The sequence below is a fragment of the Oncorhynchus keta genome, chromosome 25 (genome assembly GCF_023373465.1).
Source record: "Oncorhynchus keta strain PuntledgeMale-10-30-2019 chromosome 25, Oket_V2, whole genome shotgun sequence".
Taxonomy (NCBI): domain Eukaryota; kingdom Metazoa; phylum Chordata; class Actinopteri; order Salmoniformes; family Salmonidae; genus Oncorhynchus; species Oncorhynchus keta.
The window spans coordinates 16,743,016-16,770,980 of record NC_068445.1 but is presented as its reverse complement, the minus strand read 5'-3'; the positions used below and the strand labels follow the sequence as shown (position 1 = coordinate 16,770,980).

General features: G+C 43.8%; 1 protein-coding gene across 1 annotated transcript in view; it reads right to left on the bottom strand.

The window, feature by feature from the left end:
* The window catches only part of LOC118357853 (calcineurin-binding protein cabin-1-like), a 95,899-nt gene that overhangs the window by 12,273 nt on the left and 55,661 nt on the right, over nucleotides 1–27,965 (bottom strand). Inside the window, 4 exon segments of the mRNA XM_052479987.1 lie at nucleotides 12,182–12,256; nucleotides 19,874–20,587; nucleotides 20,698–20,794; nucleotides 20,911–21,074. Of these exon segments, the coding sequence (XP_052335947.1) occupies nucleotides 12,182–12,256; nucleotides 19,874–20,587; nucleotides 20,698–20,794; nucleotides 20,911–21,074 (1,050 nt within the window).

Here is a 27,965-nt window from a genome sequence, read left to right as displayed (position 1 = left end):
TTCTGTGTAGGTCATCTCCTGTTCTGATCATCTTTTTATTATTATCACATTTTAATGAAATTGCCTCTAAATAAGTTCAAGGCTGTCATTGTTTCTTTGAGAGCCAAAGCTCCATATTGTTCCTTGACTTAGTCTGTGAATGCAGCAGGTGGCACTGAAGTGTTTGAGATGTGACTGGACTTTTTGGTAAGGAGGGCGTAACTCTGAGCAGAGTACCAATGAGACAATGGTCAGAGGTACAGGTGAGGGAAAACAATGGACGAACACAAAATAGCCCCTCACAAAATAGTGCAAATAAGTCTAAGGTAAATTAATGGGGGAAACAGCAAGATATTATGATGAATCCTCTCAAAACACAGCAGATCCTCCCACCCACACGAGTAACGCCCAGGTCCCTGCAGGGGAGTTACTTAGCCTTATGCCAACCTCTCCCCAGGTGTGAACTCGGACTCAACAAAGAGCCTAGATGTACAATAACAACTTCTGTACTTTAAAGGTGCTATATATATGTTTCTTTTTTATTGTAATTTCATAAAATGTCAATATATCTGCAGTTAACTCGGGCTCTCGAGTGGCGCAGTGGTGTCAGACACTGCATCTCAGTGCAAGAGGTGTCACTTTAGTCCCTGGTTTGAATCCAGGCTGTATCGTATCTGGCCGTGATTGGGAGTCCCATAGGTGGGCGCACAACTGGTCCAGCGTTGGCCGGGGTAGGCAGTCATTGTAAATAATCATTTGTTCTTAATTGACTTGCCTAGTTAAATCAATGAATTAAAAATAGTGGAATGATTGTGTTTCACAGTATTACTTACCCGCTAGGGTTGTGATTTTCGCCAATTGATTTCTCTGGCCGGAGCGGCATTTGAAAACACTATTCAGTGTAGGGAATCATTGAACCATCTAAGTTGCTGTGAAATATTTAGCAATTCACCTAGCAATAGGTTGCATTCCAACCAAATCTTATCCTACTTCCCCGTAACATCTCGGAGACTTGCGCTTGACCCTTTATTTTCGGTTTTGGTCCATCAGCTTCAAATATATTTATTGGTTATTGGAAATATATTTCACAGAGATGTAGATGGTACAAGGATTCCCTACATTATTCAGAGCTTGTTTTCTCACAAACTAAAATTGAGCGAACAGCGTAGCATTTTAGCAACCAGGAAAAGACCAAGAGAATGCCACTAGATAATACCGCCAAAGTCAGAACAGCTTTCCCATTTTGACAAGAGTTGACTCTCCAGCGGGAGAAATCAATAGGCAAATATCACAGCCAATCACAACACTGGGGGGTTAGTAATACTGTGAAATATCATTCCACTATTACTGCAGATAGATATTTTATGAAATTACAATGCAGAAATAAAAATAAATCCTGTGTAGCACCTTTAAAAATGACAAAATGAACACCCCCACCGGTGTGGGAAGATTTTGGCATTGGCGGGTAAAATATTTTACCAGCCACGTTGGCGGTTGGTCAGGGCTTCACACTTAGAGCATTTGTGAATAAAAATAGTCAAGTATGATCACATTTATAGTAAAATAAATGGAGAAGCTGTTCTCAAAAGTAAGACGTTTTGTTTTATAGCTGGTGAATTAATCACACAGTCAAAGAACTACGAATCCTATATAGCCCAGTATCCCCCTTTCCCTTCCCCCTTGCGCTGCAACACTGCCTGGATGGGGTCTATACTCAGGTGAAGAAATAAGTGAAAGATACAATTTTAGAAGTGCACAAGCATAAAAGTTGGTCTAATTTACTTGAAACGGAAGTCTACTAAAGTGAGACTTTGTCCTTGTGTTTCTTGGCTATTTACACTGTTTTGTTTACCAGCTAGGTTGTTTTTCTATGTTTGAGTTTCAACTGCTAGGGAAGAGAAGACAACGATTCTACTAGTCCTGTGGTCACCAACCTAGTCGATCGCCAAACATTTATGTAAAAACGATAATGCCTTGTGTCCTATATGTTTTTATTCGTCTCGAGCTGTTGGCATTAGGTACACCCGATTCATGCGCCGGATAGCAAACTGTTGCCATTTTGAACCATTTAAAGTGTCTGAAGGTACAAACTCTGCCTTCCCTGCATGCCCAGAGAGCAAATCAAGTGCACTATAGGTTTACCGCTGGCCAATCGGATGGTTCAGATCACCGTGTCTGCAGTAATTTAGAAGGCATAAAAGAAAGCAACAGAAAAATTGATACTGTGAGATTTCAAAACCATCACTAGAGAGAAATTGTCAAGGAATCCAGAAAATATCTGCTGTTTTTATTTATTTATTTATTTAACAATGCATCGGCAGGGCAATTCAAGCAAAGCCAATATGCGGTGATAATATATTGGGTCTATCGCTTACTAGACAATCTTCATTGCTACAGTACTGTTTTTAAATGGTTAATGTTCCATAGTCTTGTGTTTAAAACAAATCTGAGTGGTAGATCTTGGCTTGCAATTTGACTCAGAAAAGGTCGGTGACAGGCACAAACATGACTAGTCACGCTACCTCGGTAACTTCCCACCCTTTTTTTAATGTCTTTTTTTATTTAACAAGGCAGTTAAGAACAAATTCTTATTTACAATGACGGCCTAGGAACAGAGGGTTAACTGCCTTGTTCAGGGGCAGAACGACAGATTTTTACCTTGTCAGCTCGAGGATTCGCTCGAGCAACCTTAGGGTTAATAGTCCAAAGCTCTAACCTCGAGGCTACCTGCCGCCCCTAAACAGGCAGGTGAACATTTTTGGCTCATCTGTGATATTTTGGACACTAGTTACTTCTTACTAGTAATACATTTAATTGATCAGTTTGTGTATTTTGGCTGGTACAAAATCTGTGTCTGGTAGATATTGAAATCTATTGGGTTTTCCTTTGAATTAAGACCTAGACAGCCAGGTGAGGGGAGTTCTTTACTAATTCATGACTTAATTAATCAATCAAGTACAAGGGAGGAGCGAAAACCTGCCTCCGTGGAATGGGTTTGACACGTGATCTAGGTCAAGTTTTCCCAAACTTGGTCCTGGACCCCCCTGGGTGCACGTTTTGTTTTTTGCCCTAGCACTAGACAGCTGATTCAAATAGTCAAAGCTTGATAATGAGTTGGTTAATTGAATCAGCTGTGTAGTGCTAGGGAATAACAAAAAAAGTGCACCCAGCAGGGGCCCCCAGGACTGAGTTTGGGAAACCCTGACCTAGGGGATGCTAGGCTACGTTGTAGGAATCTTCCGTCTCAGGTGTGAACAGGTGACAGCGAGTAGGTTGCAGTGAGCAGAGGATCACCCAGAAGTCATCTTCTGCTCTTCTGTATTATCCCTTCCAAATCATAACCACTAGAATAGTGACTAGACCTTGAATACAAACGATAATGTCAATCAGGTCGAAACATGGAGAAGTGGGAAGAAACCCATGGGTAACCTGGATGTGGTGTGATAAATGGGACAAACTGATTACAGCGGACCTCATGCACACTTATGAAACCCTCCTGCTTGGATCCAGCATCAAAATCTGATCTACATCATGACTTTTAATGCACATGCATACACTGAGCTTTTATAAGGCCATGAGTCATGACCACAATCCTCATCTGTATAAATTATGCTAAATAACTGTCAATTGCGAGCTATGGTAGCCAACCCATTGTTTTCTTCCTCCAGTATAGTGTACTGTGGTTTAAGTCACCACGACAACAGGATGAGAGATGCCGGATGCGGAGGCAGGGCTGTGGGGGGGCATAAATCAGTCACAGACAGCAAAATAACTGATGATTTTATAAAGAATGTGAGAGATGAACACAAAGCTCAGCTGTGATGATTATAGGTTAGGGTAAGCATCACACTCACACAAAGCTATTATAATGGCCTTTTTTCTAGTTTCACGTTGGATATAACTTGCATTTGAATGAATTGAAAATCACTGTTGTGTCTAGAGTTTCTGCATCTGGCGACAGAAGAAACTTGTGTTAAACTTTCCCCATAGAATGTAGCATTGCCTTTCATGTGCAAATAAGCAATGCTTATTTAAGCATCCCTACCACTGAGGAAGTACAGTTCCCGCTCAGCCCAGTCAAAACTGTTCGCTGCTCTGGCCCCCCAATGGTGGAACAAACTCCCTCACGACGCCAGGACAGCGGAGTCAATCACCACCTTCCGGAGACACCTGAAACCCCACCTCTTTAAGGAATACCTAGGATAGGATTAGTAATCCTTCTCACCCCCCTTTAAGATTTAGATGCACTATTGTAAAGTGACTGTTCTACTGGATGTCATAAGGTGAATGCACCAATTTGTAAGTCGCTCTGGATAAGAGCGTCTGCTAAATGACTTAAATGTAAATGTAAAAATGCTGTGGATACCAATGAAATACACAGTTCAAACCAATAAACTTTACTGCAAAGTGTGAAGACGAAGAGGACAAAAGGGAATATTCTTAATGCACAGGTACAGAGAAGACTTCAAAAGCCCTGGGATCTACCCGGCTAGTCCTGTGGCTGAGAACACTGCTCATCTTACTACAGACAGAGACTGCATGTTAATGGGCCACCCGGTCTCACGTTGTGAAAAGGGAGAAGAATGTCAGTGAGTCCATTAGGAAACTCAATACTCTGATCTAGTTGACTTCTTCTGCAGTCAGTCACTGCTGCGCTGCTCACCCATGTAGCTCTGCAGGCATCAAAATCAAACAGCACAGCACCCAAATAATAAGGGCAAACAGAACTAGCACAACTCCCCAGCTAGTTATCTCCCTCAGTTAGGCTACAGTGGTAAACAAGGTTACAGTGAAAGGGTCCAAACAACTGTCGCCTTGTGTCATCAAATCATCTTTGTTATTAACCCAGAAGTCTTTCCTATATAGCAAGTCACTAGCAGTCAGACATTCCCAGGAGTGCATTATTAGGTTTGGCTAAAGTTTGGCTAAAGTAATTGAAACTCAACTGACACATATGCAAACGGGTGCTTTGAAAACAATGGAAAGTTGTCAAAAGATAAGTTACAGCAGGCTTAGGGGAAAAGAGTGAAATGGCATGGAATGTGCAATGCAAACAGAGGAGAGGAAAATACATGCGTTAACATCTCGAAATAAACAAACATGCATCAAAATGATTAAGTATCTCTTTAAAAACGGTTTGTTTCCAGATAGCAAAGAGGTGATAGAACAGAATATGTCATGATTAACAATCACTGAATCAATGCTGTTCCAATATTTATTGAGTAGCGTACTGTATCATTCCCCCAGGGCATCTATCCATGGCTGGCAATTGGAGCTGCACAATTCATCAAATTCACATCGAAATTGCAGTATTGACAACTGCAATATTTAAGGTTGAGTGGTATCCAGATGTTCATCTTAGTAAGGCAAGATGGCGTCGACAGAGATAGTCGCCTCGCTTTGCGTTCTTAGGAAACTATGCAGTATTTTTATTTGTTAGATATTACTGTACGGTCGGGAACTTGAAGCACAAGCATTTCACCACACTCGCATTAACATCTGCTAACCATGTGTATGTGACCAATAAAATTTGATACTATCATACCGTCTCTGTACCATACTGGGGTAAACAGTATTACCCAATGTGCACACAAGGGGTGATATGTTTTGATGCAAATTTTTTTTTTTATCTTGATACAGGAGGTATTGAATGTCTTTGCTGTAACCATTTTAATTTCGACATCTAGCCACTTAGCTAGCAAGTTAGCAAACCAAATGCATAGCTGGAGCCCTGAGATGATATATAATCTTAGATTTCTTATATACAAAAAAAAAAAAAAATGCAACATGCATCAATTTCAAAGATTGTACTGAGTTACAGTTCATATAAGGAAATCAGACAATTTAAATAAATTCATTAGGCCCTGATCTATGGATTTTACATGACTGAGAATACAGATATTCATCTGTTGGTCACAGATACCTTAAATAAAAGGTAGGGGCGTGAATCAGAAAACCAGTCAATATCTGGTGTGACCACCATTTGCCTCATGCAGCGTGATATCTCCTTCGCATAGAGTTAATCAGGCTGTTTGTGGCATGTGGAATGTTATCCCACTCCTCTTCAATGTCTGTGTGAAGTTGCTGGATATTGGTGGGAACTGGAACACACGGTTGTATGCGTATGCTTAAATGGGTGACATGTCTGGTGAATACAGTGCATTCAGAAAGTATTCAGACCCCTTGACATTTTCCACATTTTGTTACCGTACACCCTTTTTCAAAAAAATGTTAAATTAATGTTTTCTCCTAATCAATCTACACACCATAACGGCAAAGCGAAAAGAGTTAATATTATTTTGCTCATTTATTTGAAATAAAAAACAGAAATACCTTATTTACACAAGTAATCAGACCCTTTGCTTATGAGACGTGAAATTGAGCTTAGGTGCATCCTGTTTCCATCAATCATACTTTAGGATGTTCCTACAACTTGGGAGTTGTAGGAACAACTCTTATCCCAGTCTGCTGTTCCCACATGCTTCAAGAGGGCCACCATTGTCCCTGTTCCCACTCACTTCCGTCATCATGAAGTGCTTTGAGAGACTAGTCAAGGACCATATCACCTCCACCCTACCTGACACCCTAGACCCACTCCAATTTGCTTACCGCCCAAATAGGTCCACAGACGATGCAATCTCAACCACATTGCACACTGCCCTAACCCACCTGGACAAGAGGAATACCTGTGAGAATACTGTTCATCGACTACAACTCAGCATTTAACACCATAGTACCCGCCAAACTCGTCATCAAGCTTGAGACCCTGGGTCTTTACCCCGCCCTGTGCAACTGGGTACTGGACTTCCTGACGGGCCGCCCCCAGGTGGTGAGGGTAGGTAACAACATCTCCACCCCGCTGATCCTCAACACTGGGGCCCCACAAGGGTGCGTTCTGAGCCCTCTCCTGTACTCCCTGTTCACCCACAACTGTGTGGCCAGGCACGCCTCCAACTCAATCATCAAGTTTGCGGACGACACTACAGTGGCCGGCTTGATTACCAAAAACGACGAGATGGCCTACAGGGAGGAGGTGAGGGCCCTCGGAGTGTGGTGTCAGGAAAATAACCCCACACTCAACGTCAACAAAACAAAGGAGATGATTGTGGACTTCAGGAAACAGCAGAGGGAACACCCCCCTATCCACATCGATGGGACAGTAGTGGAGAGGGTAGTAAGTTTTAAGTTCCTCGGCGTACACATCACAGACAAACTGAATTGGTCCACCCACACAGACAGCGTCGTGAAGAAGGCGCAGCAGTGCCTCTTCAACCTCAGGAGGCTGAAGAAATTCAGCTTGTCACCAAAAGCACTCAAACTTCTACAGATACACAATCGAGAGCATCCTGTCGGGCAGTATCACCGCCTGGTACGGCAACTGCTCCGCCCACAACCGGCTCTCCAGAGGGTAGTGAGGTCTGCACAACGCATCACCGAGGGCAAACTACCTGCCCTCCAGGACACCTACACCACCCGATGTCACAGGAAGGCCATACAGATCATCAAGGACAACAACCACCCCAGCCACTGCCTGTTCACCCCACTATCATCCAGAAGGCGAGGTCAGTACAGGTGCATCATAGCAGGGACCGAGAGACTGAAAAACAGCTTCTATCTCAAGGCCATCAAGACTGTTAAACAATCACCACTAACATTGAGTGGCTGCTGCCAACACACTGACTCAACTCCAGCCACTTTAATAATGGGAATTGATGGAAACTGATGTAAAATATATCACTAGCCACTTTAAACAATGCTACTTAATATAATGTTTATATACCCTACATTAGGCATCTTTCCTATGCCGTTCTGTACCATCACTAATTCATATATCTTTATGTACATATTCTTTATCCCTTTACACTTGTGTGTATAAGGTAGTAGTTTTGGAATTGTTAGGTTAGATTACTCGTTGGTTATTACTGCATTGTCGGAACTAGAAGCACAAGCATTTTGCTACACTCGCATTAACATCTGCTAACCATGTGTATGTGACAAATAAATTTGATTTGAGTCCACCTGTGGTGAATTTAGTTGATTGGACATGATTTGGAAAGGCACACACCTGTCTATATAAGGTCCCACAGTTGACAGTGCATGTCAGAGCAAGCCATGAGGTTGAAGGAATTGTCCGTAGAGCTCAGAGACAGGATTGTATCGAGGCACAGATCTGGGGAAGGGTACCAAAAAATGCCTGCAGCATTGAAGGTCCCCAAGAACACAGTGGCCTCCATCATTCTTATATGACCAACTGGCAAGTCACTGACATTGTCCATCTCTTCCTGTCTGAGTCTGTAATACCAACATGTTGTTTCAAGCAGACCACCATAGTCCCTGTGCCCAAGAACACTAAGGTAACCTGCCTAAATGACTACTGACCTGTAGCACTCACATCTGTAGCCAGGAAGTGCTTTGAAAGGCTGGTCATGGCTCACATGATTACCATTATCCCAGAAACCCTAGACCCACTCCAATTTGCATACCACACCAACAGATCCACAGATGATGCAATCTCTATTGCACTCCAAACTTCCCTTTCCCACCTGGACAAAAGGAACACCTTTGTGAGAATGCTATTCATTGACTACAGCTCAGTGTTCAACACCATAGTACCCTCAAAGCTCATCAATACGCTAAGGACCCTGGGACTAAACACTTCCCCCTGCAACTAGATCCTGGACTTCCTGATGGGCAGCCCCCAGGTGGTAAGGGTAGGTAACAACATCCGCCACGCTGATCCGCAACACGGGGCCCCTCAGGGGTGCGTGCTCAGTTCCCTCCTGTACTCCCTGTTCACTCATGACTGCACGGCCAGGCACGACTCCAACACCATCATTTGGTTTGCCGATGACACCACAGTGGTAGGCCTGATCACCGACTTATTCTTATTTGTTATTCTTTTCTCATACTTTTGGGGGGATTTTCTTAAACTTAATTGTTGGTTAAGGGCTTGTAAGCATTTTACTGTATTCGGTGCACGTGACAAATATAATTAGATTTGATTTAAATGTCAGAAGTTTGGAACCACCAAGACTCTTCCAAGAGCTGGCGCCCGGTAAAACTGAGCAATCAGGGGAGAAGGGCCTTGGTCAGGGAGGTAACCAAAAACCCGATGGTCAATCTGACAGAGCTCCAGAATTCCTCCGTGGAGATGGGAGAACCTTCCAGAAGGACAACCATCTCTGCAGCACTCCACCAAATCAGGCCTTTATGGTAGAGTGGCCAGACGGAGCCACTCCTCAGTAAAAGGAATATCAAGGCCCGATTTTTCTCCAAAAGGCACCTAAAGAGTCACAGACCATGAGAAACATGATTTTCTGGTCTTATGAAACCAAGATTGAACTCTTTGGCCTGAATGCCAAGCGTTACGTCTGGAGGAAACCTGGCACCATCCCTGTGGGGATGTTTTTCAGCGTCAGGGACTGGGAGACTAGTCAGGATCGAGGGAAAGATGAACGGAGCAAAGTACAGAGAGATCCTTGATAACACGTGCTCCAGAGCGCTCAGGACCTTAGACTGGGGCGAAGGTTGAGAGGATCTGCAGAGAAAAATGGGAGAAACTCCCCAAATACAGGTGTGCCAAGCTTGTAACGTCATCTTCAAGAAGACATGAGGCTGTAATCTCTGCCAAAGGTGCTTCAACAAAGTACTGAGTAAAGGGTCTGAATACTTGTGTAAAGGTTACATTTCAGTTTATGAGGTACTGTGTGTAGATTGATGTGGAAAACCTTTTTTTTAAAATACATTTTAGAATACGGCTGTAACATAACAAAATGTGGAAAAATTCAAGGGGTCTGAATACTTTCCGAACGCACCGTATATGCAGGTCAGGAAGAACTGGGACATTTTCAGCTTCCAGGAATTGTGTACAGATCCTTGCAACATGGGGCCGTGCATGATCACGCTGAAACATGAGTTGATGACGGCGGATAAATGGCACGACAATGGGCTTCAGGATCTATTCCAGGTATCTTTGTGCATTCAAATCACCGTGGTCCTTAGCTTGCGCCTGCACATACCATAACACCACCATAAGGGACTTTGTTCACAACGTTGACATCAGCAAACTACTCGCCCACAAGACACCATACACATGGTCTGCGGTTGTGAGGCCGGTTGGATTTACTGCCAAATTCTCTTAAACGATTTGAGGCGGCTTATGGTAGAGAAATGAATATTAAATTATTTGGCAACAGCTCTGGTGGAAGTTTCTGCAGTCAACATGCCAATTGCACGCTCCCTCAAAATTTGAGACATCTGTGGCAGTGTGTTGCGTGACAAAACTGCACATCCCTATTAGTGAGCATTTCTCCTTTGTCAAGATAATCCATCCAATTGACAGGTGTGGCATATCAAGACGCTGAGTATCACACAGGTGCACCTTGTGCTGGGGACAACAAAATGCCACAGGATGTTTTGAGGGAGCGTGCAACTGGCATGCAATAATGTCAACCAGAGCTCTTGCCAGAGAATTGAATGTTCATTTCTCTCCAAAGTCGCCCCCATGGCTCCCCAGTTGGTAGGGCTAACACCCAAGTGGGTAGGCTGCGTCCCTGCCCAGTCATGTGGAATCCATAGATTAGGGCCTAATGCATGCATTTCTATTGACTGATTTCCTTAAATGAACTGTAACTCAGTAAAATCTTAGAAAATTGTTGCATGTTGCGTATATTTTTGTTCAGTGTAGTTTTACAGACAAAAAATACCTGTGTGTTGGAGTGGTGTGGGCGTACCCCAACAACAGATAGGTGTGACCGTATACTGGTCATAAAATATGAACGCGAGTAGACCACTGAATGGCCAGATCATTTAGATCTTAACATCTCGTGGATGGGAAAGACAAGAGGCAATGAACCTGAAGTTTAATTTGAATTGTGTGACTTCTCCACACATCCCTCGAATAGCTTCAATCAAAGCCCAGATGTATAAATGAGGTCCTGGCTTTGGAAGACGTCTCCAGTCAGATGAACAAATGAGAATATGATATCTGGGGCAGATATATTTGTGCAAAGTGCTTTGATTCAACTCCTGGGATGTGATATACACTCAGTGGCTAGTTTATTAGGTACACCCATCTAGTACCGGGTCCCTCTTTGCCTCCAGAACAGCCTGCATTCTTTGTAGCATGAATTCTACAATGTGTGGCGTTCAAATGCTGCTCAATTGGTATCAAGGGACCTAACGTGTGCCAGGAAAACACTCACCACACCATTCCACTACAGCCACCAGCCTGTACCATTGAGACCAGGCAGGATGGGTCCATGGACTCTTGCTGCTTACACTAGATCTGGACTCTGCCATCAGCATGACGCAACAGGATCCGGGAATTTGTTGAACCAGGCAATGTTTTTCCACTCAAATCGTCCAGTGTTGGTAAATGTGTGCCCACTAGAGCCGCTTCTTCTTGTTTTTAGTTGATAGGAGTGGAACCTGTTGTGGTCGTCTGCTGCAATCACCCATCCGTGACAAGGACCGACGAGTTGTGTGTTCCGAAATGCTGTTCTGAACACCATTGTTGTACTGCGCAGTTTTTGGCCCGCCTATTAGCATGCAAGATTCTTGCCATTCTCCTTCAACCTCTCTCATCAAACTGTTTTCACCCACAGGACTGCCACTGACTGGATTCTTTTTGTCTGTCACACCATTCTCGGTAAACCCTAGACACTGTCGTGCGTGAAAAGCCTAGAAGGCCGGCTGTTTCTGAGATCCTAGAACCGGCGCGCCTGGCACTGACAATCATACCATGCTCAAAGTTGCTTAGGTCACTCGTTTTGTCTATTCTAACATTCAATCTAACAGTAACTGAATGCCTCAATGCCTGTCTGCCTGCTTTATATAGCAAGCCACGGCCACACTGTCTGTTGGAGCAAACCATTTTTGTGAACGGGGTGGTATACCTAATAAACTGGCCACTGAGTGTATGTACCACAGGAGGTTGGTGGCACCTTATTTGGGGAGGACAGGCATCAAACACATAGTTTGCAAGTGTTTTGATGCCATTCCATTTGCTCCGTTCCAGCCAATATTATGAGCCGTCCTCCCCTCGGCAGTCTCCACTGGTATGTACATATTGAATGTTTACATTTGTGAGTGTTGTATTTGTATGGGGTCCATGTAGGTGTAGGGTATATGCATGAAATGTAATGTACTTTGTATTGATGTGTATGTGCACTGTGTTTGTGGACCAGGTCATCCCCCATACCTGTCGTTGTGCTGACGTGGCCATCTGTATCTGGCAGAACTTCACGGCTTGGTCCAGCGCCACGTCCTCATCCACCTGTCCACACCATGCGGGAAGAGAAGAGAACAGAGACAATCAGAGCAGAGCAACACACCGTTTACACAGCCACCTTAGCACCGCTGATGCTGCTCTGGGTAGCTAACAGATATGGAAAAAGGCCTTTCTCAGAGTGAATGTGGCCGTGGCAACAGGAGACGGCGGCCCTCATTAGGCCTCTTTCTGTGAAGGCTGGCTGCTCTCTATCTGCCAGACTGTAGATGTCTGTGTGAGAGTCAGGAAGCTGATGCTGTACAGGAGAAGCACACATGAAAGCTAGTCTCCATGTTCACCTCTCCCTCAGACACGCTACACCATTATGTGGTGGTGTGGTGGTAAACACTGTTTGGTTCTGCATTGACCACACGCTGTAGGTGGAACCCTCTAGATTGTAATATGCTGCTGCCACAGGAAATGGCCTGTGGAATGAGTCTAGGGCTGTGACAGTCATGACATTTTGTCAGGCGGTAACTGTCATGCAAATAACTGCCAGTCTCACGGTCATTGATGTTAATTAACAGAAACCAGTTTAGCGTTGCTGGGTGTCCACCCTTAGCCTACAAGCCACCGATGCAGACCTTTGGAACATCTACAATTTAAGAAGTCGAAAAAAATCTATAATTAATACAGCCTAAACCATCAATAAATCCATTGTTCCTTTTAGGCAGGCTAAAAGAAACAACCTATGACAGGAAGAACATTTGACCTATTTCAGAAGAACAGAACAGCATATTCTGAGTAATCCTTACGCTAAGCCTTGATCTGGCTATGCCATATGGCTGAGGGCTACACTAGTTAATTTACACTAGTTAATTACAATATTTGCTTATAATTCCTGTGGCATTTTATAGTATGAAGACTACAATTGAAGATAGCTGAATAAAATAGAAAGGATATTTTTCCCAAAAATGATTTCTGAGGGACACATGCGGCAATTGTGTTGAGCGGTTAACAAATATATGCTATATGCTTAATTTAGTTATTTATGCAACTTCAGTTGTGATACAAACCTTAGGATATATTAGAAATTAAACCATGTAGCCTAAGGCTGCATGATGTGACTAATGACAATTTGAAAAAAAGTCGCATGAAAGGAACGCGCTCGCTTTGCTCTGTTTCTTGCACAGGCTGCACACCCTTCATCAGTCTCTCATTCACAATTTGACAAGTACATCAGACTCATCTGAATTAATTCTGGCCTTTACATATAGCCTACTAATATGTGTGGAATTGTTTTTGATTGATGTCATCCATAGCCTGCACTTAAATAGTGAATGGAGGTTATGTTTTTTAATATGCCAGGTAGGCCACACCGGTTGTAAAGTGGATGAATGTGCTTCATTTTATGGCAGCACGCGAAAGCTGGAATCCTCTTTTAAATAATGTCCAGACAAAACTCTTTTCATACTCGATTGCGCAATGGCTGGGCTTATAAGAACAGTGTCACTGGGCTCTGTGCTCTCCAACCCTGTTCCAGGGAACCTGGGCCTATAGGCTATGCTTAGAGTTATTTGGCCACTTTAGTTGTCATAAGAAAAACGTATCAACATATATTAGGCCTTTGCTACATGATGCATGTATTCTTACCCATCAGACTATTCTCGATTTAATCGTGTCTTTACAAACAGTGCATTAGGAAAGTTCTCAGACCTCAACTTTATCCACATTTTGTTACGTTACATTACAGCCTTATTCGGAAATGGATTAAATAGTTTATTATTCCCTTATTAATCTACACACAATACCCCACAATGACAATGTAAAACAGGTTTAGACATTTTTGCTAATGTATTAAAAATAAAGGTAAGTACTCAGACCCTTTACGCTGTACTTTGTTGAAGCATGTTTGGCAGCGATTTCAGCCTCGTGTCTTCTTGAGTATGACGCTACAAGCTTCTTCTCTCCAGATCCTCTCAAGCCCTGTCAGGTTGGATGGGGAGTATTGCTGCACAGCAATTTTCAGGTCTTTCCAGAGATGTTCAATTGGGTTCAAGTCCAGGCTCTGGCTGGGCCACTCAAGGACATTCAGAAATTTGTCCAGAAGCCACTCCTGTGTTGTCTTGGCTGTGTGCTTAGGGTCGTTGTCCCGTTGGAAGGTGAACCTTCGCCCCAGTCTGAGGTCCTCTGGAGCAGGTTTCTATCAAGCATCTCTGTACTTTGCTCTGTTCAGCTTTCCCTCAATCCTGACTAGCCTCCCAGTCCCTGCCTCCGAAAAACATCACAGGATGATGCTGCCGCCACCACCATGCTTCACTGTAGGGATGGTGGCAGATTTCCTCCAGACGTGACGCTTGGCATTCAGGCCAAAGAGTTCAATCTTGGTTTCATCAGACCAGATAATATGGTGTTTGTTTGGAAATGTTTCTCATAGTCAGAGTCCTTTAGGTGCCTTTTGGGACACTCCAAGTGGGCTGTCATGTTCTGAGGAGTGGCTTCCGTCTGGCCACTTTACCATAAAGACATGATTTGGTGGAGTGCTGCAGAGACGGTTGTCCGACTGGAAGTTTCTCCCATCTCCACACAGGATCTCTGGAGCTCTGTCAGAGTGACCATCGGGTTCTTGGCCACCTCCCTGACCAAGGCCCTTCTTCCCCGATTGCTCAGTTTGGTCGGGCGGCCAACTCTAGAAACAGTCTTGGTGGTTCCAGGGTTCTTCCATTTACGAATGATGGAGGCCACTGTGTTCTTGGGGACCTTCAATGCTGCAGAACTGTTTTGGTACCCTTCCCCAGATCTGTGCCACAACACAATCCTGTCTCCGAGCTCTAAGGACAATTCCTTGGAGCTCTTGGCTTGGTTTTTGCTCTGACATGCACTGTTGACTGTGGGACCTTATATAGACAGATGTGTGACTTTCAAAATCATGTCCAATCAACTGAATTTACCACAGGTGGACTCCAATCAAGTTGTAGAAACATCAAGGATGATCAATGGAAACAGGATGCTCAATTTAAAGTCTCATAGCCAAGGGTCTGAATACATACGTAAATAAGGTACAGTTGAAGTCTACATACACCTAAGTTTTAGTCATTAAAACTAGTTTTTCAGCCACTCCACAAATTTCCTGTCAACAAAAACTATAATTTTGGCAAGTCAGTTAGGACATTTTTCCATAAATTGTTTACAGACAGATTATTTCACTACTCCAGTTGGTCAGAAGTTTGCATACACTAAGTTGACTGTGCCTTTAAACTGCTTGAAAAAAATATGTAATGGCTTCAAATCAAATCAAATGTATTTATATAGCCCTTCGTACATCAGCTGATATCTCAAAGTGCTGTACAGAAACCCAGCCTAAAATCCCAAACAGCAAGCAATGCAGGTGTAGAAGCTTCAGAAGCTTCTGTTAGGCTAATTGACATAATTTGAGTGAATTGGAGGTATACCTGGGGATGTATTTCAAGGCCTACCTTCAAATTCAGTGCCTCTTTGCTTGACATCATGTGAAAATCTAAAGAAATCAGCCAAGACCTCAGAAAAAAAATTGTAGACCTCCACAAGTCTGGTTCATCCTTGGGAGCAATTTCCAAGCGCTTGAAGGTACCACGTTCATCTGTACAAACAATAGTATGCAAGTATAAACACCATGGGAGCACGCAGCCGTCATACCACTCAAGAAGGAGACACATTCTGTCTCCTAGAGATTAACGTACTTAGGTGCGAAAAGTGCAAATCAATCCCAGAACAACAGCAAAGGACCTTGTGAAGATACTGGAGGAAACGGGTACAAAAGTACCTATTTCCACAGTAAAACGAGTCCTATATCGACATAACCTGAAAGGCCGCTCAACAAGGAAGAAGCCACTGCTCCAAAACCGCCAGAAAAAAGACAGACTACGGTTTGCAACTGCACATGGGGACAAAGATCATACTTTTTGGAGAAATGTCCTCTGGTCTGATGAAACAAAAATAGAACTGTTGGCCATAATGACCATCATTATGTTTGGAGGAAAAAGGGGGAGTCTTGCAAGCCGAAGAACACCATCCCAACCGTGAAGCACGGGGGTGGCAGCATCATGTTGTGGGTGTGCTTTGCTGCAGAAGGGACTGGTGCACTTCACAAAATAGATGGCATCATGAGTGAGGAAAATTATGTGGATATTTTCTCAAGACATCAGTCAGGAAGTTGAAGCTTGGTCGCAAATGAGTCTTCCAAATGGACAATGACCCCAAGCATACTTCCAAAGTTGTGGAAAAATGGCTTAAGGACAACAAAGTCAAGGTATTGGAGTGGCCATCACAAAGCCCTGACCGCAATCCTATAGAAAAGTTGTGGGCAGAACTGGAAAAGTGTGTGCGAGCAAGGAGGCCTACAAACCTGACTCAGTTACACCAGCTCTGTCAGGAGGAATGGGCCAAGATTCACCCAACTTATTGTGGGAAGCTTGTGGAAGACTACCCTTAAACGTTTGACCCAAGTTAAACAATTTAAAGTCAATGCTTCCAAATGCTAATTGAGTATGTAAAACCTAAGACCCACTGTGTACGTGATGAAATAAATAAATCATTCTCTACTATTTTGACATTTCACATTCTGAAAATAAAGTGGTGATCCTAACTGACTTAAGACAGGGAATTTTTACTAGGATTTAATGTCAGGAATTGTTAAAAACTGAGTTTAAATGTATTCGGCTAAGGCGTATGTAAACGTCCAACTTCAGCTGTATCTGTAAAAAAAAAAAGTATGAATTAGCAACATTAAAAAAAAAATGTTTTGCTTTGTCATTGTGGGGTACAGTGCATAGATTGACGAGGAAAAATTCATTTAATCCATTTTAGAATCGGCTGTAACGTAACAAAATGTGTAAAAATGTAGCACGCTAATTCCCGCGGTTCATTTTCATGCCAGCCAAGTAGGCTACTCAGGTTGTGAACCAATGTTCTTAATATTAGGAAAGTTGAGAAATAAATATACTAGACCTTGCCTATAGAAAGCTCATGGGATCCTCTTTTTAATAGAGGCCATCAAAACTTGCGCAATTGCATAGGCTATAGAAATGTTACGCAATATGGGCTTATAGGAACACTTCTTTAATTCCATGCATCAATGACTTGGCAGACCTGGGGGCCAAAGACTGGGAGGACTGCAAGAGGCAGCACTCTCAGACAGAGGTTGGTTACACTGGAGAGCTGTCATTTTGGATACGTTTTAGAGGAAGTCCCCCCCCCCCTAGCGTGGTAGAGTGGAGGAGTGGGCTATTCGAGAACTTTCCTTCTTCTGAAGTAGCATAACAGACCTATGAGGGCTTGCCTGGGCACAAACATGTCAGATTAAAGCTGAGCCAAAGCTAACAAACTTTTGACACAACCTGCCAACTGCTCTTGCTCTGTACTTTATATTCATGGCTATTGGCTACATCACTGAACTGTAAAACAGATCCAATGGCATGAAACAAAACTGCTGTGCTGCGCAAAAGCCTTGTGGAATTGGGTTAGAAGCTAACTTTTAAGAGATGGCTTGTATTTGGAAAGTGAGAAGCAAGGTGAAGAATTTGGCACTAATACTGTAATTTCACTTCACTAAAAACATGTTAGGGAAAGATTTTGGCACTAATACTGTAATTTCGCTTCACTAAAAACATGTTAGGGAAAGAATTTGGCACTAATACTGTAATTTCGCTTCACTTAAAAACATGTTAGGGAAAAGCATGTAGTGTCACTGACTCAACTGTACTAAGAAAGTTGTGTCTAGGCTTGCTCACTTTGTTCAGGAGATATGTAAGCCCTATTAGAGTGTGTCAGAACACTGTCATGTTACCCCTTTCCAGCCACAGGGGGAAAAAAGTAATTTCCCTTGATCGCAAAACATGGGAAGCAAATCTCAGCCAAAGTCTCAGCACACTTTCCAATGGTTTCAATATTATTAACTTGCAAAATAGCATCCGTCAGTGTGCGTGTGAGAAAGAAGAGAGAGAAGTGACACTGAAAGAAGCTAAATGGAGCGAGGGTTGTAGTAGCTAGCCATCTCCCTCTCGTCAGCTTAGTCGTAGCCCCTCCATCCTCTGTTGCCTCCCACTCCATCTCTGTGGCTTGACACATAGCCAATGTCATACCAGGTTCCCCACGGTCAGCATTGATCACTAGCTATGCGTCGAGAGGCTGATGAGAGCTGTGCTCAAACAACACCCTCAATGCCAGCCAACAGAAAATGAGAAGTTGGCTCAGATGCAATACACCAAGTAACTAATCCCTCTATTATTTGATCAGTTCTGCTATGCAAGTGGAAGAAATTACTAAATTAAATCAACTCAACATTCCGGTTACAGTGCTGCAATAGAAATGTCCCTTTTTGCTCAGTCTATCAAACGGAATCTCAAGAACTAGTAGGGTACCTACTTAATACAACAGTGTCAGTTCTTGGTAACAGAAGTCCAAACTGAATCAGACGTTTACGTTTAGCTTCAGAGTCAGTGAGCGGGCAAGACCATGACTGGTTCTACACAAGCAGTGCCAGTGCACTAGAAAGGGTCCCAATCACAAAGCACAAAATCATTTTGCTGTCTTGACCAAAAAATAAAACATTTTTTTACCTTTATTTAACCAGGCAAGTCAGTTAACAACACATTCTTATTTTCAATGACAGCCTGGGAACAGTGGGTTAACTGCCTGTTCAGTGGCAGAATGACAGTTTTGTACCTTGTCAGCTCAGGGGTTTGAACTCACAACCTTCCGGGTCCTAATCCAACACTCTAACCACTAGGCTACGCTGCCGCCCACTAGGCACAACCTTCACCTTTCAAACAGGTAACAGTTGTCTCAGAGAAACAGGAAACCAGTAATTTAGTCAGTGAGCAATAAATCTGTGTTGTCTGCTGGTAAGACAGAAATAATAAATGGGTCATTCTCTCTGTCTGAATCCACGGAAGCCATTACTGGGCCACGTAATACAGAAGACCTTTCATCGGAAATGATCAATTCTATCACTGTTGGAAAATAAGACATTTAGAATAATTGACATTTAGAATAATAAACACTTTGTACAGTTCCCTATTAGCTAGGTCAGGATTTACAAAATGTAATATAAACACCAATTCAATTTAGGGTGAGATGTCCTAATGCTTATAATGACTTATTTTGCATTTTTAGTCACTTCGCAAACGAGAGAGCAAATACAGAGCAATTTACAGGAGCAATTATGGTTAAGTGCCTTGCTCAAGGGCACAGGCAGATTTTTCACCTAGTCGGCTTGGGGATTCAAACCAGCGACAGGCCCAATGCTCTTAACCGCTAGGCTGCCTGCTGCCCTTTTATGATTATACTTATGATTATGAGCTGTAAATATTAATAGTGCTATTTGTGTTAATATCTTAGTTAATACATGTAGCACTGGGAAGATGATTAGGCTAAAAGGGGTCTTGTGTGCTATTTGGTTCCTTATGAAAGTATTTTATAGCAGTTGCATGAGTAGGGAAAGTCCACTCTGTGTTTCAGGTCTCTTTGCAAAATCAATATCAAAAGGGATTTCCCAAACCCATTTCCTTTTTCAGTGAGTATATATTATGTGTGCATGACATGGCACAGTTATAAATCAATTGTTGATGGGAGAGAGAAATGTGGCTGTAAACGTGACGGTAAACAGGGGAGTTTGCGACAATAACTCATAAAAGTACAGCATACCTGCTTGATGAGCATGTATGTCTCTGACATGATCTTCTCAATGCGCCCCAGGTCGTAGGTCATGACGTTCTGGCCCTGCTGCCACACCCGGTAGGCATCCAGCAGAAGAGTTTCGCCTGACTCCGCATCATCCAGGAGCTTCCTCTTCCTGCTGGGCCTGCATAGCGCCCCCTGGGCTAGTCCCTGCTCTGCTCCGCTGGCTAACACTGGGCCCTTAGCTACCAGGCACTGGAGCTGCTGCTGCTGCTGTCTGGAGCTGATGCTCAGGTCCTCCAGAGAAAGCTCCGGTGCGCGGCTGCTCTCAACCATTTTCTCCCCAGGCACCAGGACAGTTCTGGGAGACTCCGTGCCTGGTTGTCTGCCCTGTGAGTCTGTGGTCTTGGAGGGACACCCCCAGTGGACAGCATCCAGCTCCATGGGCTCCTCTGGCCCTGCTCTGGCCCACTCACCCACAGCAGTCTCCACCTTCCCAGATGGAGTTCTCTGCTGCTGATCCCCCCTGTTTCTGTCTGTGGCCAGCAGGGCTGGCTGTGTCTGAGGGGTCTCCCGGGACCCAAAGTCAGGGCCTGGGGCAGTGACCTGGGGTTCCTCAGTGAGCTCAGGCTTCTTATGCAGTGCATGACTGCTGTCCTCTGCACTGGGCCTGTTGGACGTGTCCGCGGTTGTCATTTCCCCCATGGAGGGCGCAGGCACTTTGGAAGGCTGCTCTGACACCTGAGAAAGAACAGAGGCCGTCACAACACAAGTAAGAGCATGCTGAAACTATAAACTACAGAGCTGCTTTCAGCTCCTCTCCAAGTGTGTAGAGTGCTTTGGTTGCAAACCCCTGTGAGTTTGTTCAGATTGTCCTCCAGGAATTTTACAGCTAGGAAAAATGCTCTCTGGGCCAAAACCTGACGATCCACATCCCGCAAATACTTCCTTTAAGACATGAGAGAGAGAAAGGAAAGAGAAGAGTAACAAATTCACACAAAAACACTAGAAAAAATGGTTGCCATGAAAAACAGAAACATGGTTGAGTCATGAGAGATCCTTACTTTCCCTGGTCAGGGGTTCTCTGGAGCATGAAAGAGAATTTTATCAGTGTGTCGTGGTCCTTCAGCTGAGACAGCACCTCCAGCAAGAGGACGATGGATCGGTTCATATGAGATGCAAAACTGCCAGGGCGATCAATCTCATCCACTGGAATATGCCAGATGCCCTGAAGCAGGAAGGAGGGGAAGAAGAGGGGGAGGAGGAAAAGGAGGAGTCGAAGAGGCAACAGTTCACTAACACTGTTTGGTAGCGTGTCATGGAGACCGGCTTATGTATGACCTCACCTGTCAGGCTAACTAGATTTCTGTTTCAAAACATATTTTCCACTAACACACTCACAAGGCCAACAGATCCCTGACATGAGCTTTTCAATGTGCCCCACTGGTGGGTTTTCAGTTTAATTACAAAAGTGCAAAAGCTCAACTGAAAAGTGGATGTACCTGATATTTCTTTTTACATACATGGGATTTATTTTACACAGACTGATAGTGAAGGAGGGCAAGAGAAAAGGATAGAGGGAGAGAAGTGTGACAGTATATTGTTTTAGGCAATATATTAACCACCATGCCTCTCCATGTATGAGCATATTACCCAAGATCTGCAGTGCAAGTTTCAAGATAATGATTTTATTTCACCTTTATTTAATCAGGTAGGCCAGTTGAGAACAAGTTCTCATTTACAACTGCGACCTGGCCAAGATAAAGCAAAGCGACACAAACAACAGAGTTACACAAACAAACATACAGTCAATAACACAACAGACAAATCTATGTACAGTGTGTGCAAATGTTGAAGAGTAGGGAGGTAAAGGCAATAAATAGGTCATAGAGGTGAAATAATTACAATTTAGCATTAACACTGGAGTGATAGATGTGCAGATGAGGATGTGCAAGTAGAGATACTGGGGGTGCAAAAGAGCAAGAGGATAAATAACAATGTGGGGATGAGGTAGTTGGGTGTGCTATTTACAGACTGGCTGTGTACAGGTACAGTGATCGGTAAGCTGCTCTGACAGCTAATGCTTAAAGTTAGAGAGAGAGATATACGACATTTTGCAATTTGTTCCAGTCATTGACAGCAGTGAACTGTAAGGAAAGGTGGCCAAAGTAAGTGTTGGCTTTGGGTATACCTGCTGGAATGCGTGCTACGGGTGGATGTTGCTATGGTGACCAGTGAGCTGAGATCAGACGGGGCTTTACCTAGCAGAGACTTATAGATGACCTGGAACCACTGAGTTTGGTGACGAATATGTAGTGAGGGCCAGCCAACAAGAGCATACAGGTAGCAGTGGTGGGTAGTATATGGGGCTTTGGTGACAAAACGGACGGCACTGTGATAGACTGCATCCAGTTTGTTGAGTAGAGTGTTGGAGGCTATTTTGTAAATGACATCGCCGAAGTCAAGGATCGGTAGGATAGTCAGTTTTATGAGAGTATGTTTGGCAGCATAACACAGTGTCCAAAGAAGGGCCAGATGTATACAGAATGGTGTCGTCTGCGTAGAGGTGGATCAGAGAATCACCACCAGCAAGAGCAGCATCATTGATATATAGAGAGAAAAGAATCAGCCCGAGAATTGAACCCTGTGGCACCCCCATAAAGACCGCCAGATGTCCGGACAACAGGCCCTCCCGATTTGACACACTGAACTTTATGTGAGAAGTAGTTGGTGAACCAGACGAGGCAGTCACTTGAGAAACGAAGGCTGTTGAGTCTGCTGATAAGAATACGGTGATTGACAGAGTCGAAAGCCTCGGCCAGGTCGATGAAGACGGCTGCACAGTACGTCTTTTATCGATGGTGGTTATGATATCATTTAGGACCTTGAGCGTGGCTGAGGTGCACCCATGACCAGCTCGGAAACCAGATTGCCTAATTGAGAAGGTACGGTGGGATTCGAAATGTTCGGTGATCTGTTAACTTGGCATTCAAAGATTTTAGAAAGGCAGGGCAGGATGGATATAGGTCTATAACAGTTTGGGGTGATGCGCTGTTGGCCGGGGTAGTCAGGTGGAAAGCATGGCCAGCCGTAGAAAAATGCTTATTGAAATGATCGATTATCGGTGACAATGTTTCCTAGCCTCAGTGCAGTGGGCAGCTGGGAGGAGGTGCTCTTACTCTCCATGGACTTTACAGTCTCCCAAAACTTTTGGGAATTAGTGCTACAGGATGAAAATTTCTGTTTTAAAAAAGCTAGCCTTAACTTTCCTAACTGACTGAGTATATTGGTTCCTGACTTCACTGAAAAGTTGCATATCGCGGAGGCTATTTGATGCTAATGCAGAACGCCACAGGATGTTTTTGTGCTGGTCAAGGGCAGTCAAGTCTGGGGTGAACCAAGGGCTATATCTGTTCTTAGTTCTACATTTTTTGAATGGGGCATGCTTATTTAAGATTGCGAGGAAAGCACTTTTGAATTAGTGCTGGTGAGAGGAAAGTAATGGCAACAGCTAAATGCGTGCTTATTTTACTCACGCAACACAGAGAACACTGATCATGTGCATGGGTCCTTCAATAAATACATTTTTTAACATACAGAATTATGAAGCAAACATTCTGGCCAGCTGGTAGAGGACCATGTTTAAATATCCTTTAGGATCAGGGGTGAAAATAATGCGGTCTGGTGTCCCGGAAAAATAAATAGTGGGGGTACACAGTACTAGTAAAACATGAGCCTACTACAATAATGAAAACAGAATGTCAATAAAAAATAAATACAAATTAAACTCTAGGCTACTACACCACTATTTATAATTACCTCATGAAAAACAGGTGGTATAGCCTACACCTCAAAATGCGATGTGGTTTGACAAGAACATGTACATTTTGCCAAGGCAGAGCTGAGTGGCCGAGACGTTGTGGACTAATGACAATCGGCAAATGTCATTACACTTTTTGGTATGTTGTGTAACAGAGGTCTCTTTCCATTCATTACTGTTTGGAGGCTGGAAATGTTGTGAGCAGATGAACCTGCATGGGTAGCCTAGTAAAGGAGCCCTTTGAAATGACTGTTTGACAAGCACACATAGGAGGTCCCGTACCGGGAAGAAATTCATTCCACTTTCACCCCTGCTAAGGTCTATAGGTAACGGCATGCACCAACCTGAATAAAATCTGGGTTTAGGTGTTATTACAGAGAAACAACAGGTTCTTTCATGTATTCACTGGACACGGGCTGGTAAATGAAATATTTTGTGCTGCACATCGACCTGAGACGTACCCCACACCAGTGTGTCGCCAGTGGTTTATGTTAATGTAAGCCCTAGTGTAATGATTATGTTTCCACGTCAGGAGTGTGACACTAGACTTGGAGCGAGCAGAATCTACAACCTCTGCATCAAGACAGTTGCTTCCTGAGAAGGTGTTAAAGATCACAGTTATCCATTGTTATGTAAATGAAAGCTGAAAAGTACCAAGTGCCTTGATCCGCTGGAGCCATGGCCCAGTGAGACACGGCTGCCAGCGGTGTAAATCTCAAATGGAAACTCGCCACAGTATTTCTTTGTGTGTATGTAGCATGTGCACAGCTTAATGCTACTGCAGACTCTTTCAGGCACTGGGCTGCTAATAGGGCTGACACCAGCAAACAATTAACAGGGGGAAAAAATGGGCAAACCCACAGGAAAGAAAGAGAAAAAGGAGGTGAAAAGGCAACTGTGGAATTGGAAGATGGGAGCCCTAATGAGAAAACGGAAAGAGTTGCTGTAGGGAAAGACAGTGCCTGAAGAGTGGAGGTGGGGGTGGACTGGGGACTGACCTCAGGCAGGCATAACAGATCCCGCCCCGGGCAAGCAGCCTCATTAGCGGTGTGTTCTGTCTGGGTTCAGGTTGGTTCAGGGAACCAGAGAGCAGCAGCACATCAAACACACATTGACTTTTTCATTTCAATATCTCTGAAGGATTGGTAAGTATTCAGAGCACGAGGAGTATCACAGGTAACGATCAATCAGATCTGAACACACACGTTATCATTTGACAGCATATGTGACGACCAAAAAACCCAGTGCACACGTCATCCCAGCAGGTGTGTACAGGCAAGGCTCGGTGCTCCACAGCAGAGCTGACTATGTGAGCTGAGCGCTGATTATGTTCTATGTGCAATTTAAAAAAATACTTTGTAATGAGCAGCTTAGAGGTGTATACGAAAGGGAGGAGAAGCTGGGCATATCATGATGAAATAAAAATACATGATATGCCTCCACAGAAGCAACTGGCCCGCCCCTACACCTGAGAGCCTCTTCCTCATCCTACCAAACAGGTCCACATTGTCTGTTGACATTTTCACAGCCTTTGGTGAGAAGCCAGGCAGGAAAGAAGAAAGAAGAAGAAATGCTAAACACAACAGACTTAAGAAATTGAATTGCATTAAAATTGAGCACAGACATAAAATCTCCATTTACAAACATTGGCAGTAGAATGGCCCTTACGGAAAAGCTCAGTGACTTTCAACGTGGCACCGTCATAGGATGCTCCCGAGTGGCGCAGCAGTCTAAGGTACTGCATCTCAGTGCTAGAGGCGTCACTACAGACCCTGGTTCGATTTCAGGCTGTATCACAACCGGCCGTGATTGGGAGTCCCATAGGGCGATACACAATTGGCCCAGCATCGTCCGGGTTAGGGCTTGGCCTTCATTGTAAATAAGAATTTGTTCTTAACTGACTGGCCTAATTAAAGGTTAAATAAAAAATACAAATTACAGCTTTCCAACAAGTCAGTTTGTAAAATTTCTGCCTGGCTAGAGCTTCCCCGGTCAACTGCAGGTGCTGTTATTGCGAAGTGGAAGCGTCTAGGAGCAACAATAGCTCAGCCGCGAAATGGTAGGCCACACAAGCTCACAGAACAGGTGCTGAAGTGCATAAAGTTGTCTGTCCTTGATTGCAACACTCACTACTGAGTTCCAAACTGTCTCTGGAAGCAACGTCAGCACAAGAACTGTTTGTCGGGAGCTTCATGAAATGAGTTTCCATTGCCAAGCAGCCGTACACAAGCCTAAGATCACCGTGTGCAATGTCAAGCATCGGCTAGAGTGGTGTAAAGCTCGCCGCCATTGGACTCCGTGGAGCAGTGGAAATGTGTCCTCTGGAGTGATGAATTATGCTTCACCATCTGGCAGTTCGATGAACAAATCTGGGTTTGGCGGATGCCAGGAGAACCCCACCTGCCCGAATGCATAGTGCCAACTGTAAAGTTTGGTGGAGAAGGAATAATGGTCTGGTGCCGTTTTTCATGGTTAGGGCTATGCCCCTTAGTTCCAGTGAAGGGAAATCTAAATGCTACAGCATACAATGACATTCTAGACAATTCTGTGCTTCCAAAATTGTGGCACCAGCTTTCAGCATGACAATGCCCCCGTGCACAAAGCAAGATTCATACACAAATGGTTTTGAGCCCGGTGTTTAAGAACTTAACTGGCCTGCACAGAGTCCTGACCTCAACCCCATCGAACACCTTTGGGATGAATTGGAATGCCGACTGTGAGCCAGGCCTAATCTCCTGACATCCATGCACAACCTCATTAATGCTTGTGGCTGAATAGAAGCAAGTCCCCGCAGCAATGTTCCAACATCTAGTGGAAATCCTCCCCAGACGAATGGAGGCTGATCTAGCAGCAAAGGAGGGTAAGAACTCCATATTAATGCCCATGATTTTGGAATGAGACAAGTGTCCACATACACTACATGACCAAAAGTATGTTATTTGGGCTGGGAATTGCCAGGGACCTCACGATACAATATCACAATACTTAGGTGGCGATACGATATGCATTGTGATTCTCACGATACCATATGTATACAAGAGACAATGAAAAATCAAGTTTTGATTAGTCAGGGGGAACAAAAGCACTGAAAACATGTTGGCTCACTATTTAAAAAGATGAGAATGAAAAATACCTGTGTTTTGGCACAGGTACAGCCAACTAGCAGTAGCGAACGCTACAAATCGATATTTGGGAGCCAAATACCCATATAATATATGTTACTGTATTGATTTCCCCTTCATCACTATATGGTATGTAGTTCAATCATGTAGAGCTTTAAAAGGGGATGTTACACAATATATTTCCACAAATCTAAAAACATTAATGATATTCAGTATAAATGGTCTTTATGCAAAAGTTTATATAAATCAATATATTCTACACTTCTATTTTCACAATTTGAATTACATTTATCAAAAACTCATATACCAACAACACATTGCTGCTTTGATGTCAAAGAGGGAACGGCCTGGTGGTAGTGGGTGTGACTGCAATACTGTTTACCGGCATGCATGTTTGGCTGAAATGCGAGAAGATGGGAAGAATGTGTGACTGCTTCTTGAAGATGAGGCGGGCAGACTGGGTCAGGGGAACCCATGGCGTTTCAGTTATATGCAGGGTTCACTTTGTCCCAAACGATTAAGATGGCTACCAACAGTGGAAGTGGCTCCAACATGGCTATGGTCCAAACGTGAAGTAGACAGCCCTATGCCCTCAACCCTTGAAGGACGTTTTACATCGTCACATCAGAGTGTACCTTAAATGTCCCTTTCCAAAGTGAGGGAGAGTGATGATCGGAGAGGCAATGTCCTTGGTGGAAATCTTGAAGTTGAGCCTAAAAACAACCAACCTAAAGCTATTGATGTACCTAGCAAGCTAACGTAGTCATCACTCCTGTCAGGTATCTAGCTACAGCCATAGCTGCCTAGCTAGTTTCATAGTTCAGTCATTTATTCCAATACATTTCCCAAATCCCCCAAAATGTGTTTATGAAGCCACCTAGCTACGTTTTATAGGCTCCTCGCTATCAGTCTGAGCCACTGAGCGTCATATTCCCATTTGCCACTGCTAAAATCATTGTCATTTAAAAAAATAATTGCTAGCATGTTGATAAAATGTTATACTTTGTGGCCACCGGAGTTGGACACGTGACTACAGTTTGCATTGAATTGTGGGTCTTACCAAACCCGCAAGTGATCAATGTTGCTCATTCGCTCCCTTGAGCTAAATCAAGGGCAGAGGGGGCAACATTTGTGAATTTGACTGCCAATTAAGATGGCAATCAAACTGCATCCGGTT